The 14,603-nt window shown below is 51.0% G+C and overlaps 1 protein-coding gene across 1 annotated transcript in view; it reads left to right on the plus strand.

Annotated features, from left to right (window-relative positions):
• Positions 1–14,603, plus strand: part of VPS13D (vacuolar protein sorting 13 homolog D) — a gene marked incomplete in the record, with an annotated part of 334,001 nt that overhangs the window by 138,300 nt on the left and 181,098 nt on the right. The window contains 7 exon segments of the mRNA XM_077455954.1: positions 295–505; positions 2,713–2,960; positions 6,415–6,606; positions 7,504–7,630; positions 10,721–10,863; positions 13,780–13,910; positions 13,994–14,169. Coding sequence (XP_077312080.1) covers positions 295–505; positions 2,713–2,960; positions 6,415–6,606; positions 7,504–7,630; positions 10,721–10,863; positions 13,780–13,910; positions 13,994–14,169 — 1,228 coding nt within the window.

The following is a 14,603-nucleotide window of genomic DNA, read 5'->3' on the forward strand; positions in this document are numbered from 1 at the left end:
CTACTCTCACCTCTCCTCTCCCCGCCCCTCTCCTTGCTCCTCCCCCACTTCTCTCACCACTGCTCCCTGCACCCCTCCACACTCCTCTCCCCTGCTTTTTCATGTCTTCCCCGCTCCTCTCTCCTGCTCATCCCCCCCACTCCTCCCCCACTCCTCTCCTCCCCCGCCCCTCCCCCTGCTTCTCCCCCTGCTTCCCCCCCTGCTCCTTCCCTGCCTCTCTCCCTGCTCCTCCCCCACATCTATGTATAAGATGGGATGATTGTAGTCATGACCTCCTCTCTGCTTCCTCCACAGAGCCGGTGATCCTTCCTGCGGTGATGCCTGGAGATTCCTTCGCCGTTCCTCTGCACTTGACATCTTGGCGGCTCCAGGCCCGCCCCCGAGGAATGGGTGTGTTCTTCTGTAAATCTCCCATTCACTGGACCAATGTCACCAAGACGGGGGAGGTCTCCAGCAGTAAGCGTGAGTGTCACTCCATGGACACCGAGAACAGCCGATATTTCAGGTAAGAGATAAAGGAAAAGGTCCGGTGTCCCCAGCGACACACTTCCATCCCTGTAACATATAACAAACAACAAAGGATTCGCCCTGGGACTTTAAATGAAGTGGGTCGGTTTCCGCCAGTAAACATAACTGTAGTAAATATAGTATATGGTTTATTCAAGTACAATTGTTTACATGGATAAATAACACCAACGGTTGCCAATTAAAAATATATATATAAACAAGGAGTATTGGTACATAAATGTAGAAGTAGTACATGGTACGCGGGCATCATACTACCCGACTAGTTTCGTGAGATCCAGCTCGCTCTTCAGGGGTGGATGTGTGTAACAATGTACCTAGGATGAACAAAAATATATATGTTTGGCAATATAGCACAGTATTAGTTATAACGGCGCAGGGTAGGAGGGGTTGTAGGCCCCCCATACTTACCACTGAGCTTGGCCATGGCTCCAGGTGTGCGGCCTCGAGACGGCGGCAGCAGATGCCTCCCCAGGGAGCTGAGGGGGCAGAATCAAATGGGAGACCCCATCCAGGGCCAAACGGAGAGCAGGCATGGCAAAGGTGTAGTGATGTATCCCTAGGGTCCTCATTGGTCGATAAAACGTATAGGCTGTGAACATAAGTATGTTTGTCAGGCATCTGAAGTAGTAAAATCAATAGATATTGGTATAAAGATATGAATGAAAGGCCTGAGCCCAAGGTTGTAGGGCCATGAAGATGGTTAGAAGCCTAGGACAACAGAGGGGTACTACCAGGTGACAAAGAAAGGGGGGAAAGAGGTGAACTACAATTGTGTGGGTGGTGATGTATCCCTAGGAACCTCATTAGTCCATAAAGTGTATAAGCTATAAACAAATATGTTTATCAGGCATCTAAAAAAAGTAAAATATATAAACGTAAAGATATGTATAGCTAAGTAAGGCCGGGAACAAGGATGGTAGGGACATGGAGATGGTGGAAAACAAAGGGTAGCAAGGGGATATGCCCGCGTACCATGTACTACTTCTACATTTATGTACCAATACTCCTTGTTTATATATATTTTTAATTGGCAACCGTTGGTGTTATTTATCCATGTAAACAATTGTACTTGAATAAACCATATACTATATTTACTACAGTTATGTTTACTGGCGGAAACCGACCCACTTCATTTAAAGTCCCAGGGCGAATCCTTTGTTGTTTGTTATATTTCAGGTAAGGACACCGCCGGGCGGGGCGTTCTACCCGTGACAACAAATCTCAATCTCCCGTTCTGTTGTCACTCTGATAGTAACTTTCTCGTGTCCCTCAGATGTGATGTAGACAGGAAGGGGGAGGGTTTAGATTTGTGTTTCTCTTCTCTATGGTTTTCAGACCTCCGTCACCCCCCCCCCCCCCCCCACTCTATATTCCTCTATTCTCATCCTGTCACCGGTCATGGCGGCCGTGTATTGTTCCTGTGTGTCCCCCCCCGGGACATGTTGGGGGTCTCTGCTGTAATCTGATTTTCAACATGTTTTTTTCTTTCTATTTTTGCCACTTTCACTTTCACCGTATTATTCTTCTTCAGACATAAATGATTGCGGGTCAGAGGCCGCCCCACATCCCACACTAGTCACATACAGCCGAGGGACGAATATCGGGGCTTCTCTGGTGCTTCATACAAAATAAACTTCCTAAAAATTCAATATTTATTAGAAAGTGTTAAAAAACAAATCCATAGAAAACCGTGTAAAGTCCTGACATATGTCTTCTTGTAATTAATTGCATAGAGGTATTAGAATAGCAATTCCCAACGTGTTTCGCCCGTTGGGCATCTTCAAGTCATAGCACTATAGCCAATAAAAACAAGATGTGAAGATCTAGAACAAGAATCTCCTAACAAATCAAGAGAGTCGTTCTCTCCATAGAGAACACAGACTACCATCTATCCTCAGCAGAGGGTCTAACCCTTCCACACTCTATCCAGAATACAAATCCTGGCTCCGGTCACATTGTAAATGAAGGAAATGCTGGTCCCTGTCGCCCTGGTCCCTGTCGCCCTGGTCCCTGTCGCCCTGGTCCCTGTCGCCCTGGTCCCTGTCGCCCTGGTCCCTGTCGCCCTGGTCCCTGTCGCCCTGGTCCCTGTCGCCCTGGTCCCTGTCGCCCTGGTCCCGGTCGCCCTGGTCCCGGTCGCCCTGGTCCCGGTCTTCCTGAACGTTCTCCTCCTTTCTCTCCTCTCAGGTTCTGTGTGGCTCTGAAGAAGGAGAATTACCCGGATTACATGCCCTCCAATATATTCTCTGATAATGCCAAACAGATCTACAGACAGCCGGGTCACACCATCTTCCTTCTACCCACCGTGGTCATCTGCAACCTGCTGCCCTGCGAGCTCAACTTCTATGTGAAGAGCACCCCGATAAGAGGAACCCTAAAACACGGCAAGGAGACGGCGCTCCCCACGGCCGACACCTCTCAGAACTTCGAGCTGGGTGAGGATTCTTACCAGTAGGAGGAGTGGAATTGTACTGGAGGATTTAACTGCTTGCTGACCGCCCCACACCCCATAGATTTACTTCTGTGCAGAATCTCATATATATATATACATGATGCTCTGCGGCTAGGCACACAGTACACATAAACACTGGCTAGGCACACAGTACACACAAACACTGGCTAGGCACACAGTACACACAAACACTGGCTAGGCACACAGTACACACAAACACTGGCTAGGCACACAGTACACACAAACACTGGCTAGGCACACAGTACACACAAACACTGGCTAGGCACACAGTACACACAAACACTGGCTAGGCACACAGTACACACAAACACTGGCTAGGCACACAGTACACACAAACACTGGCTAGGCACACAGTACACACAAACACTGGCTAGGCACACAGTACACACAAACACTGGCTAGGCACACAGTACACACAAACACTGGCTAGGCACACAATAGACACAAACACTGGCTAGGCACACAGTACACACAAACGCTGGCTAGGCACACAGTACACACAAACACTGGCTAGGCACACAGTACACACAAACACTGGCTAGGCACACAGTACACACAAACACTGGCTAGGCACACAGTACACACAAACACTGGCTAGGCACACAGTACACACAAACACTGGCTAGGCACACAGTACACACAAACACTGGCTAGGCACACAGTACACACAAACACTGGCTAGGCACACAGTACACACAAACACTGGCTAGGCACACAGTACACACAAACACTGGCTAGGCACACAATAGACACAAACACTGGCTAGGCACACAGTACACACAAACACTGGCTAGGCACACAATAGACACAAACACTGGCTAGGCACACAATAGACACAAACACTGGCTAGGCACACAGTACACACAAACGCTGGCTAGGCACACGGTACACACAAACGCTGGCTAGGCACACAATAGACACAAACACTGGCTAGGCACACAATAGACACAAACACTGGCTAGGCACACAGTACACACAAACGCTGGCTAGGCACACGGTACACACAAACGCTGGCTAGGCACACGGTACACACAAACGCTGGCTAGGCACACAGTACACACAAACACTGGCTAGGCACACAATAGACACAAACACTGGCTAGGCACACAGTACACACAAACACTGGCTAGGCACACAATAGACACAAACACTGGCTAGGCACACAATAGACACAAACACTGGCTAGGCACACAGTACACACAAACGCTGGCTAGGCACACGGTACACACAAACGCTGGCTAGGCACACAATAGACACAAACACTGGCTAGGCACACAATAGACACAAACACTGGCTAGGCACACAGTACACACAAACGCTGGCTAGGCACACGGTACACACAAACGCTGGCTAGGCACACAATAGACACAAACACTGGCTAGGCACACAATAGACACAAACACTGGCTAGGCACACAGTACACACAAACGCTGGCTAGGCACACGGTACACACAAACACTGGCTAGGCGCACGGCGCACACAAACGGGGAGGGGAATCATACAGACTGCCCCTGCACAAACATGCCTATAAGACTCTCCTAGTCATTGTTCATTGGTTGAGATTTGTATAACTGCTCCTGTTTGCCTGTGCGTGATTGGCTGATTGTGAAGAAACCAAGCTCTCTTGTTGTATAAATAAACATGGCGCCGGTGGTCGGGGGAGTCGATCTGTGGAGTGAAGGACGTGAGGACGGCTGTCATGTCTGTGTTACTTGGGAAGATACAACTATACACTGAAAGGGCGATTTATTAGCGCAGGAGACGTGGATTACGTATAGCGAAATCTCCACGTCACACCCCCTGATGTTTAACCTCTTCCCAGTGTCAGTACAGTGACAGTGCATATTACAAAACATGTAGCAGAATACATGTTGGCCTAAATTTATGAAGAAATTAGATTTTTTTAAAATGTTATGCTTTTTTCCTTAAAGGTGTCTGTACAACGTTTGGTGCGACGTTTGGTGCGACTTGGGTCCATTGAGAAAGTGGAAATTGTGTGAATGGAGCCTTAGTCTCACACCTTGGCCTTTCAGATCGCAGGCGGAATCTCCGCATAATGCGGGACATGCGTGCAATCTTCTCGCTTTCAATGGCACCCCAATCGCCCCACACACAGTCCCGGAGGTTTTTTTGGGGGGACGGGCATCCCGCGATTTTGTTTGTAAGATTTTTTTGGGCAACAATCGCGCTGTGATTGGGGTGCCATTGAAAGTAACGAGATTGCAGTGAGATTCCTCCCGCGATCCGGAATGCCCAGGTGTGAGCGCAGCCTGCAGGTACCGTAGATCTGGGAGTGCTTGTTGAGTTTTTGGCATCAAGAAACTTTTTCCCAGAATTGGAAGGCCCCCCCCCCCCCCCCCCCCCGACTCTCCTCTCCACACCCTCTCCACACCTTCTCCAGGTTATCCCGGTGGATGTTTCCTCCACATCCGATGCCAGAATTGTGTCTCAGGTCCTCCAGGGGGCAGTGTGAGCTCCAGGCGCTCCCCAGAGTTGTACTGGTTTTCCTGGGCCCTCTTGTCACTTGTTTGCTCTATTGCCCATCTTCAGTTGGACGGCTTTTGTGGGTCCTGAGAGTTGAGAACTTTGGGCTTGATTTACTAAAGACAAATAGATGGTGCAGATTAATAAATACGAGGAAGCTCTGCTGACTTCCATCATCCAATCATGTGCAAGCAAAAATCCATTTTTTTTATTTTCCTTGCACGTGATTGGGTATTCTTTCTAAATTGAACTTTCTATTTCCTTTAGTATTAGGATGGGGTTTTTGGTGGGCCTCTCTAGACTTGTGATTTATAGCACCTTGTGCAATTTGTCTTATTTGCTTTAGTAAATCATCACCTTTTGTGTCCCTCAGTTCAAGAGACAGAAAATCTTTTCTTACTCCCTAAAAAATCATTTTCTTGGAGCCCCTCAGGGGACACAGGTCCCGCCCCCTCAGGGGACACAGGTCCCGCCCCCTCAGGGGACACAGGTCCCGCCCCCTCAGGGGACACAGGTCCCGCCCCTCGGGTTACACAGGTCCCGCCCCTCGGGTTACACAGGTCCCGCCTTTGGGTTACACAGGTCTTACCCCTCTGGATTTCTCATCATACTATCAGTGCTGCTTTGCTGCAAACTTGGGTCATGCTGGGAGTAGTAGTAGTACATGGGACTCCATTCCTAAAGATAAAACCTCTTTTCTAAGACCGTTATGTCCGATTCCCATGAGGTTTGAAAATGACATGAGAAAATATAAAGATCCTTTCCCTTGTGTGAAAGCTTTGTGAATTAAGCCACTTTTTTTTTTCTTCTTTCATTTTGTAACTTTGTAGATAATTTTATCTTTGCTCTGTAATGAATGTGATGGTCTTTTTGGGGCGGTCCCTGTTGCTCCTCCTCCTCCTCCTATCTCCTCCTTCATTATTATTGGACAGGAATCTCTCTGGAGAATTTCCCGCACTGCAAGGAGCTGCTCATCCCTCCGGGGACTCAGAACTACATGGTGAGGATGAGACTCTACGACGCCAACAAGAGGCTGCTGAACCTCACCATCCGCATCATGTGCCGGGCCGAGGGCTCCCTGAGGATATTCATCTCCGCACCTTATTGGCTGATCAATAAGACAGGTGGGTCATGTGATGCTGGGGATCTGCTCTTAGCGATTTGATCCAGTTTAGGGTAGGCGCGTTCTTGGTACAACGGCCTCTCACCCCAACCTGACCCTTGGAATGACCCCAAAGAGACCCTCACAATGAAACGGCTTCACCCCATAATGTCACCTGACCTGAGGAGGAGGCGGGAAATCATTACAGTGTCAGCCAAGTACCCGTACCTCACCGGAGATCGGGGGATGTACTGATCCCGACATCACCCCCACATCTACCCATCACCCCAACATCTCCACATCACCCCGACGTCTCCCCGACATCACGTCTCCCCGACATCTCCCCGACATCACGTCTCCCCGACATCTCCACATCACCCCGACGTCTCCCCGACATCACGTCTCCCCGACATCATGTCTCCCCGACATCACGTCTCCCCGACATCTCCACATCTCTCTGACATCTCCCCGACATCACGTCTCCCCAACATCTCTCCCACATCTTCCCATCACCCCAACATCTCCACATCACCCTGACGTCTCCCCATCACCCCATCTCTCTGACATCTCCCCGACATCTCTCCCACATCTTCCCATCTCTCCGACATTTTTTTTTTGTTTGTTTTTATTTTTGCGTTAAGATTCAAATAGTGTATTGTTTCCCAAAAAATTGCAATAGAAAAATGGATGTACTAATTCGGTGTGACATATAAAATTGCAACACCCACCAATTTATTCTCTTGGGTCTCTGCTATATATATATATAGTTTGGGGGGTTCTAAGTAATTTTCTAAACAAAAAGTGCCAGAAAAAGGCCTGGGGGGGGGGGGGGTTCAGGTTTAAAGCAGAACTTTAATGACATGTTGCGCTCCCTGGTCCCTACTTCCCTTCATGCTGATGTCATATTTTCCTTTCTTAGGCTTGCCATTGATCTTCAGACAGGACAACGCAAAAATGGATGCTGCGGCGCAGTATGAGGAACACGAGCTCGCCCGCAGTCTGAGTCCTCTCCTCTTCTCTTATGCAGATAAGGAGCTTCCAAACCTGTGAGTCCCTCTGATGGCCACTTGTTGATATGCTTGTATTATTGATAAGATGATTAGTTGCTGTTATCTGCAGGATTGTGACCATCTCTGGTACTGGCCATAGACAAGTCAATGTGGTGGCCGTCAGCCCCGGCTGATGCGGTGCAGGAAACGCTGCAATTTCCTGTGCTTTTTCTGCAGTGCATAGCAATCGCACCTCGTTCTGTGATCTGCGGGTTTGGCAGTGCGTTTGCCTGAATTGAACATCCAAAAAATGCAAAATATTCCCTGGGCGGTGCCCATGCTAAGCGGCTGACCTCCTGTGTTCACAGAGGAAGGGAGAGGCCACTTAGCGCAGGACCTGGAAGCAAGTGGAGATCACGGTAGTAGTGGAGTAGAAGTGGTGTAATGATATCTACTTCAGTCATTTCTAGCTTCCAGGGGCATAAGTCTGGTATAGTATATACATATATACAGATACATTGGTCCAAGCTGGAACTATGTATAGCATACCGATGCCTCGGATTACTCTGGGATTATTCGGTTACAGCCTTCCTGGCACAATAATAACTTCCATGGCATCCAAAGCTGCCCCTGTACTGGCAATGTTCCCATAGAGACCAATCGCTGGCTGCGGACCTCTCTCTCCCCCGGCTGCGGACCTCTCTCTCCCCCGGCTGCGGACCTCTCTCTCCCCCGGCTGCGGACCTCTCTCTCCCCCGGCTGCGGACCTCTCTCTCCCCCGGCTGCGGTCTTCTCTCTCCCCCGGCTGCGGTCTTCTCTCTCCCCCGGCTGCGGTCTTCTCTCTCCCCCGGCTGCGGTCTTCTCTCTCCCCCGGCTGCGGTCTTCTCTCTCCCCCGGCTGCGGTCCTCTCTCTCCCCCGGCTGCGGTCCTCTCTCTCCCCCGGCTGCGGTCCTCTCTCTCCCCCGGCTGCGGTCCTCTCTCTCCCCCGGCTGCGGTCCTCTCTCTCCCCCGGCTGCGGACCTCTCTCTGGACCTCTCTCTACCTCGGCTGCGGACCTCTCTCTGGACCTCTCTCTCTCTCTCCCCCGGCTGCGGACCTCTCTCTCCCCCGGCTGCGGACCTCTCTCTGGACCTCTCTCTCCCTCGGCTGCGGACCTCTCTCTCCCCCGGCTGCGGACCTCTCTCTGGACCTCTCTCTCCCTCGGCTGCGGACCTCTCTCTAGACCTCTCTTCCCCGGCTGCGGACCTCTCTCTCTCTGCTGCGGACCTCTCTCTCTCTCTCTCTCTCTCTCTCTGCTGCGGACCTCTCTCTCTCTCTCTCTCTCTCTCTCTCTCTGCTGCGGACCTCTCTCTCTCTCTCTCTCTCTCTCTCTGCTGCGGACCTCTCTCTCTCTCTCTCTCTCTCTCTCTCTCTCTGCTGCGGACCTCTCTCTCTCTCTCTCTCTCTCTCTGCTGCGGACCTCTCTCTGCTGCTGCTGCTGATCTCTCTCTCTGCTGCTGCTGCTGATCTCTCTCTCTGCTGCTGCTGCTGATCTCTCTCTCTGCTGCTGCTGCTGATCTCTCTCTCTGCTGCTGCTGCTGATCTCTCTCTCTGCTGCTGCTGCTGATCTCTCTCTCTGCTGCTGCTGCTGATCTCTCTCTCTGCTGCTGCTGCTGATCTCTCTCTCTGCTGCTGCTGCTGATCTCTCTCTCTGCTGCTGCTGATCTCTCTCTCTGCTGCTGCTGATCTCTCTCTCTCTCTCTCCCTCTCTCTCTCTGCTGCTGCTGATCTCTCTCTCTCTCCCTCTCTCTCTCTGCTGCTGACCTCTCTCTCTCGGCTGCTGACCTCTCTCTCTCGGCTGCTGACCTCTCTCTCTCGGCTGCTGACCTCTCTCTCTCGGCTGCTGACCTCTCTCTCTCGGCTGCTGACCTCTCTCTCTCGGCTGCTGACCTCTCTCTCTCGGCTGCGGACCTCTCTCTCCCTCTCTCTCTGGACCTCTCTCTCCCTCTCTCTCTGGACCTCTCTCTCCCTCTCTCTCTGGACCTCTCTCTCCCTCTCTCTCTGGACCTCTCTCTCCCTCTCTCCCTCTCTCTCCCTCACTCTCTGGACCTCTCTCTCCCTCACTCTCTGGACCTCTCTCTCCCTCCCTCTCTCTCCCTCCCTCTCTCTCCCTCACTCTCTCTGGACCTCTCTCTGTGGACCTCTCTCTCTCTCTCTCCCTCACTCTCTCTGGACCTCTCTCTCTGGACCTCTCTCTCCCTCACTCCCTCTCTCTCCCTCACTCTCTCTGGACCTCTCTCTCCCTCCCTCTCTCTCCCTCACTCTCTCCCTCACTCTCTCTCCCTCACTCTCTCTCCCTCACTCTCTCTGGACCTCTCTCTCCCTCCCTCCCTCTCCCTCTCCCTCTCTCTCTCTGGACCTCTCTCTCCCTCACTCTCTCTGGACCTCTCTCTTTGGACCTCTCTCTCCCTCCCTCTCTCTCCCTCCCTCTCTCTCCCTCACTCTCTCTCCCTCACTCTCTCTGGACCTCTCTCTCCCTCTCTCTCTGGACCTCTCTCTGTGGACCTCTCTCTCTCTCTCTCTCCCTCACTCTCTCTGGACCTCTCTCTCTGGACCTCTCTCTCTGGACCTCTCTCTCCCTCTCTCTCTCTGGACCTCTCTCTCCCTCTCTCTCTCTGGACCTCTCTCTCCCTCTCTCTCTCTGGACCTCTCTCTCCCTCTCTCTCTCTCTGGACCTCTCTCCCTCGGCTGCGGACAACTCCCCCCTCGGCTGCGGGCGGACCTCTCTCTCTCCCCCCGGCTGCGGGCGGACCTCTCTCTCTCCCCCCGGCTGCGGGCGGACCTCTCTCTCTCCCCCCCCGGCTGCGGGCGGACCTCTCTTTCTCCCCCCCGGCTGCGGGCGGACCTCTCTCTCTCCCCCCCGGCTGCGGGCGGACCTCTCTCTCCCCGGCCTGTTGGACCTGTTTCCCACAACTCGTGTCGCAGTGATTATGAAAAAGCTTCCTGTATTACGGTTTGCTGATTTCATTGTGACTTACATAGACTTCTGTTGTATGAAATCAGAAGCCACAATGAAATTGGTGTGAATCAAAACTAAATGTTTTATTAGATTAGGTTTTGTTCTGGAATATTTCCGGATCCGTGTCCATGACTTTGTTCTCCCTGCAGATGTACGATGAGAGTCGGGAAAGGGATTCATCCGGATGGAATACCGGGATGGTGTCAGGGATTCTCTTTGGATGGTGGAAGTGGAGTGAGAGCCCTAAAAGTGATCCAACAAGGGAACCGACCGGGACTCATCTACAATATAGGTACCATCCCCCGCTCTCTCTAAACTCTCCCCCATCAATAACCGCAGATACAATGATATATCCCCACACCCTCATATCTGATCACATAGATCCCCCAAACCCTCATATCTGATCACATAGATCCCCCAAACCCTCATATCTGATCCCATAGATCCCCACACCCCCATATCTGATCACATAGATCCCCACACCCTCATATCTGATCACATAGATCCCCACACCCTCATATCTGATCACACAGATCCCCACACCCTCATATCTGATCACACAGATCCCCACACCCTCATATCTGATCACATAGATCCCCACACCCTCATATCTGATCACACAGATCCCCACACCCTCATATCTGATCACATAGATCCCCACACCCTCATATCTGATCACATAGATCCCCACACCCTCATATCTGATCACATAGATCCCCACACCCTCATATCTGATCACACAGATCCCCACACCCTCATATCTGATCACACAGATCCCCACACCCTCATATCTGATCACATAGATCCCCACACCCTCATATCTGATCACACAGATCCCCACACCCTCATATCTGATCACATAGATCCCCACACCCTCATATCTGATCACATAGATCCCCACACCCTCATATCTGATCACATAGATCCCCACACCCTCATATCTGATCACATAGATCCCCACACCCTCATATCTGATCACACAGATCCCCACACCCTCATATCTGATCACATAGATCCCCACACCCTCATATCTGATCACATAGATCCCCACACCCTCATATCTGATCACACAGATCCCCACACCCTCATATCTGATCACATAGATCCCCACACCCTCATATCTGATCACACAGATCCCCACACCCTCATATCTGATCACATAGATCCCCACACCCTCATACCTGATCACACAGATCCCCACACCCTCATATCTGATCACACAGATCCCCACACCCTCATATCTGATCACACAGATCCCCACACCCTCATATCTGATCACATAGATCCTCATACCTGATCACATAGATCCCCACACCCTCATATCTGATCACACAGATCCCCACACCCTCATATCTGATCACATAGACCCCCACACCCTCATATCTGATCACATAGATCCCCACACGCTGGCAACAAAAGTCAGTACACCCCTAAGTGAAAATCTCCAAATTGGGCCCAATTAGCCATTTTCCCTCCCCCGGTGTCATGTGACTCGTTAGTGTTACAAGATCTCAGGTGTGAATGGGGAGCAGGTGTGATAAATTTGGTGTTATCGCTCTCACTCTCATACTGGTCACTGGAAGTACAACATGGCACCTCATGGCAAAGAACTCTCTGAGGATCTGAAGATAAGAATTGTTGCTCTACATAAAGATGGCCTAGGCCAGTGATGGCGAACCTTGGCACCCCAGATGTTTTGGAACTACATTTCGCATGCTGCTCAACTACACAGCAGAGTGCATGAGCATCATGGGAAATGTAGTTCCAAAACATCTGGAGTGCCAAGGTTCACCATCACTGGCCTAGGCTATAAGAAGATTGCCAAGACCCTGAAACTGAGCTGCAGCACGGTGACCAAGACCATACAGCGGTATAACAGGACAGGTTCCCCTCAGAACAGGCCTCGCCATGGTCCACCAAAGAAGTTGAGGTCACGTGATCAGCGTCATATCCAGAGGTTGTCTTTGGGAAATAGACGTATGAGTGCTGCCAGCATTGCTGCAGAGGTTGTAGGGGTGGGGGGGTCAGCCTGTCAGTGCTCAGACCATACGCCGCACACTGCATCAAATTGGTCTGCATGGCTGTCATCCCAGAAGGAAGCCTCTTCTAAAGATGATGCACAAGAAAGACCACAAACAGTTTTCTGAAGACAAGCAGACTAAGGAGATGGATTACTGGAACCATGTCCTGTGGTCTGATGAGACCAAGATAAAGGTATTTGGTGTCAGATGGTGACAAGCGTGTGTGGGGGCAACCAGGTGAGGAGGACAAAGACAAGTGTGTCTTGTCTACAGTCAGGCATGGTGGTGGGGGTGTCATGGTCTGGGGCTGCATGAGTGCTGCCGGCACTGGGGGGCTACAGATCATTGAGGGGACCATGAATGCCAACATGTACTGTGACATACTGAAGCAGAGCATGATCCCCTCCCTTCAGAGACTGGACCGCAGGGCAGTATTCCAACATGATAACCACCCCAAACACACCTCCAACACCACCACTGCCTTGCTAAAGAAGCTGAGGGTAAAGGTGATGGACTGGCCAAGCATGTCTCCAGACCTAAACCCTATTGATCATCTGTGGGGGATCCTCAGAGAGAAGGTGGAGGAGGGGAAGGTCTCCAACATCCACCAGCTCTGTGATGTCCTCGTGGGGGAGGGGGAGAGGACTCCAGTGGTGACCTGTGAAGCTCTGGTGACCTCCATGCCCAAGAGGGTGAAGGCAGTGCTGGAAAATAATGGCGGCCACACAAAATATTCACACTTTTGGGCCCAATTTGGAGATTTTCACTTAGGGGTGTACTGACTTTTGTTGCCAGCGGTTTAGACATTAATGGCTGTGTGTTGAGTTATTTTGAGGGGACAGGAAATTTACACTGTTATACAAGCTGTACACTCACTACTTTACATTGTAGACAAGTGTCATTTCTTCAGTGTTGTCACATGAAAAGAGAGGAAAAAAGTGACTGGGGGTGTACTTACTTTTGTCACATCCTGTATATACTGAGTCCACTTACCTTTATATACCAACACTAATCAGTTACATCTAACGCAGGAATAGGTTAGCTATCAATCGGTTGCAATGTAAGAAATCATGGAGCTGCCAAGAAATATTAGCGATTCCTCATGCGGCTCGCTGGCGGCCGGCCTCACTCCTCCACATGCCCCATTACTGTCTGTACCTACCTGTCTGTACCTACCTTCCTCCTAGGCATTGATGTAAAGAAAGGCCGAGGGCGGTACATAGACACCTGTATGGTCACCTTCGCCCCCCGCTACCTGCTGATCAACAAATCTTCTCACAAGCTGGCCTTTGCCCAAAGAGAGTTTGCCAGAGGACAGGTAAGTGGACCTGCAATGATGAGGACATCCCAGTCTGGCTCCCGAGTTTCTCCCCAATGTACCGATCTGTTCTTTCCATCCAGGGGACAAGCAATCCCAATGGCTACATCTCCACCCTCCCCGGGTCCAGCGTGGTGTTCCATTGGCCCAGAAATGACTATGACCAGCTGCTGTGCGTCCGACTCATGGATGTCCCCAACTGTACCTGGTCCGGGGGCTTCGAGGTCAATAAGAACAATTCCTTCCATATCAACATGAGGTAGGTACTGTATATACTGAGTGTATACCGGTGTTCCCTCTCTGCTCTCCTGTGTGCCCCCCCCAACCTCTACACCGGGCCGCATTCTCCTCTCCTCTTCCTAGCATTAAATCTCTGTAACCCTAAAAACAAATTTAATAACATTAAGCAGACATTCCGATTGGAAAGTATCATGTGACGCTGGTATAGAACTGGTGTCGGAGTACTGGTAGTACTGGTGTAGGGGTACTGGTAGTACTGGTGTCGGAGTACTGGTAGTACTGGTGTAGGGGTACTGGTAGTACTGGTGTAGGGGTACTGGTAGTACTGGTGTCGGAGTACTGGTAGTACTGGTGTAGGGGTACTGGTAGTACTGGTGTAGGGGTACTGGTAGTACTGGTGTAGGGGTACTGGTAGTACTGGTGTCGGAGTACTGGTAGTACTGGTGTCGGAGT

The sequence above is a fragment of the Lithobates pipiens genome, unplaced genomic scaffold (genome assembly GCF_037356315.1).
Source record: "Lithobates pipiens isolate NorthernLeopardFrog02 unplaced genomic scaffold, aLitPip1_a1.2 Scaffold_27, whole genome shotgun sequence".
In the NCBI taxonomy this organism is placed as follows: domain Eukaryota; kingdom Metazoa; phylum Chordata; class Amphibia; order Anura; family Ranidae; genus Lithobates; species Lithobates pipiens.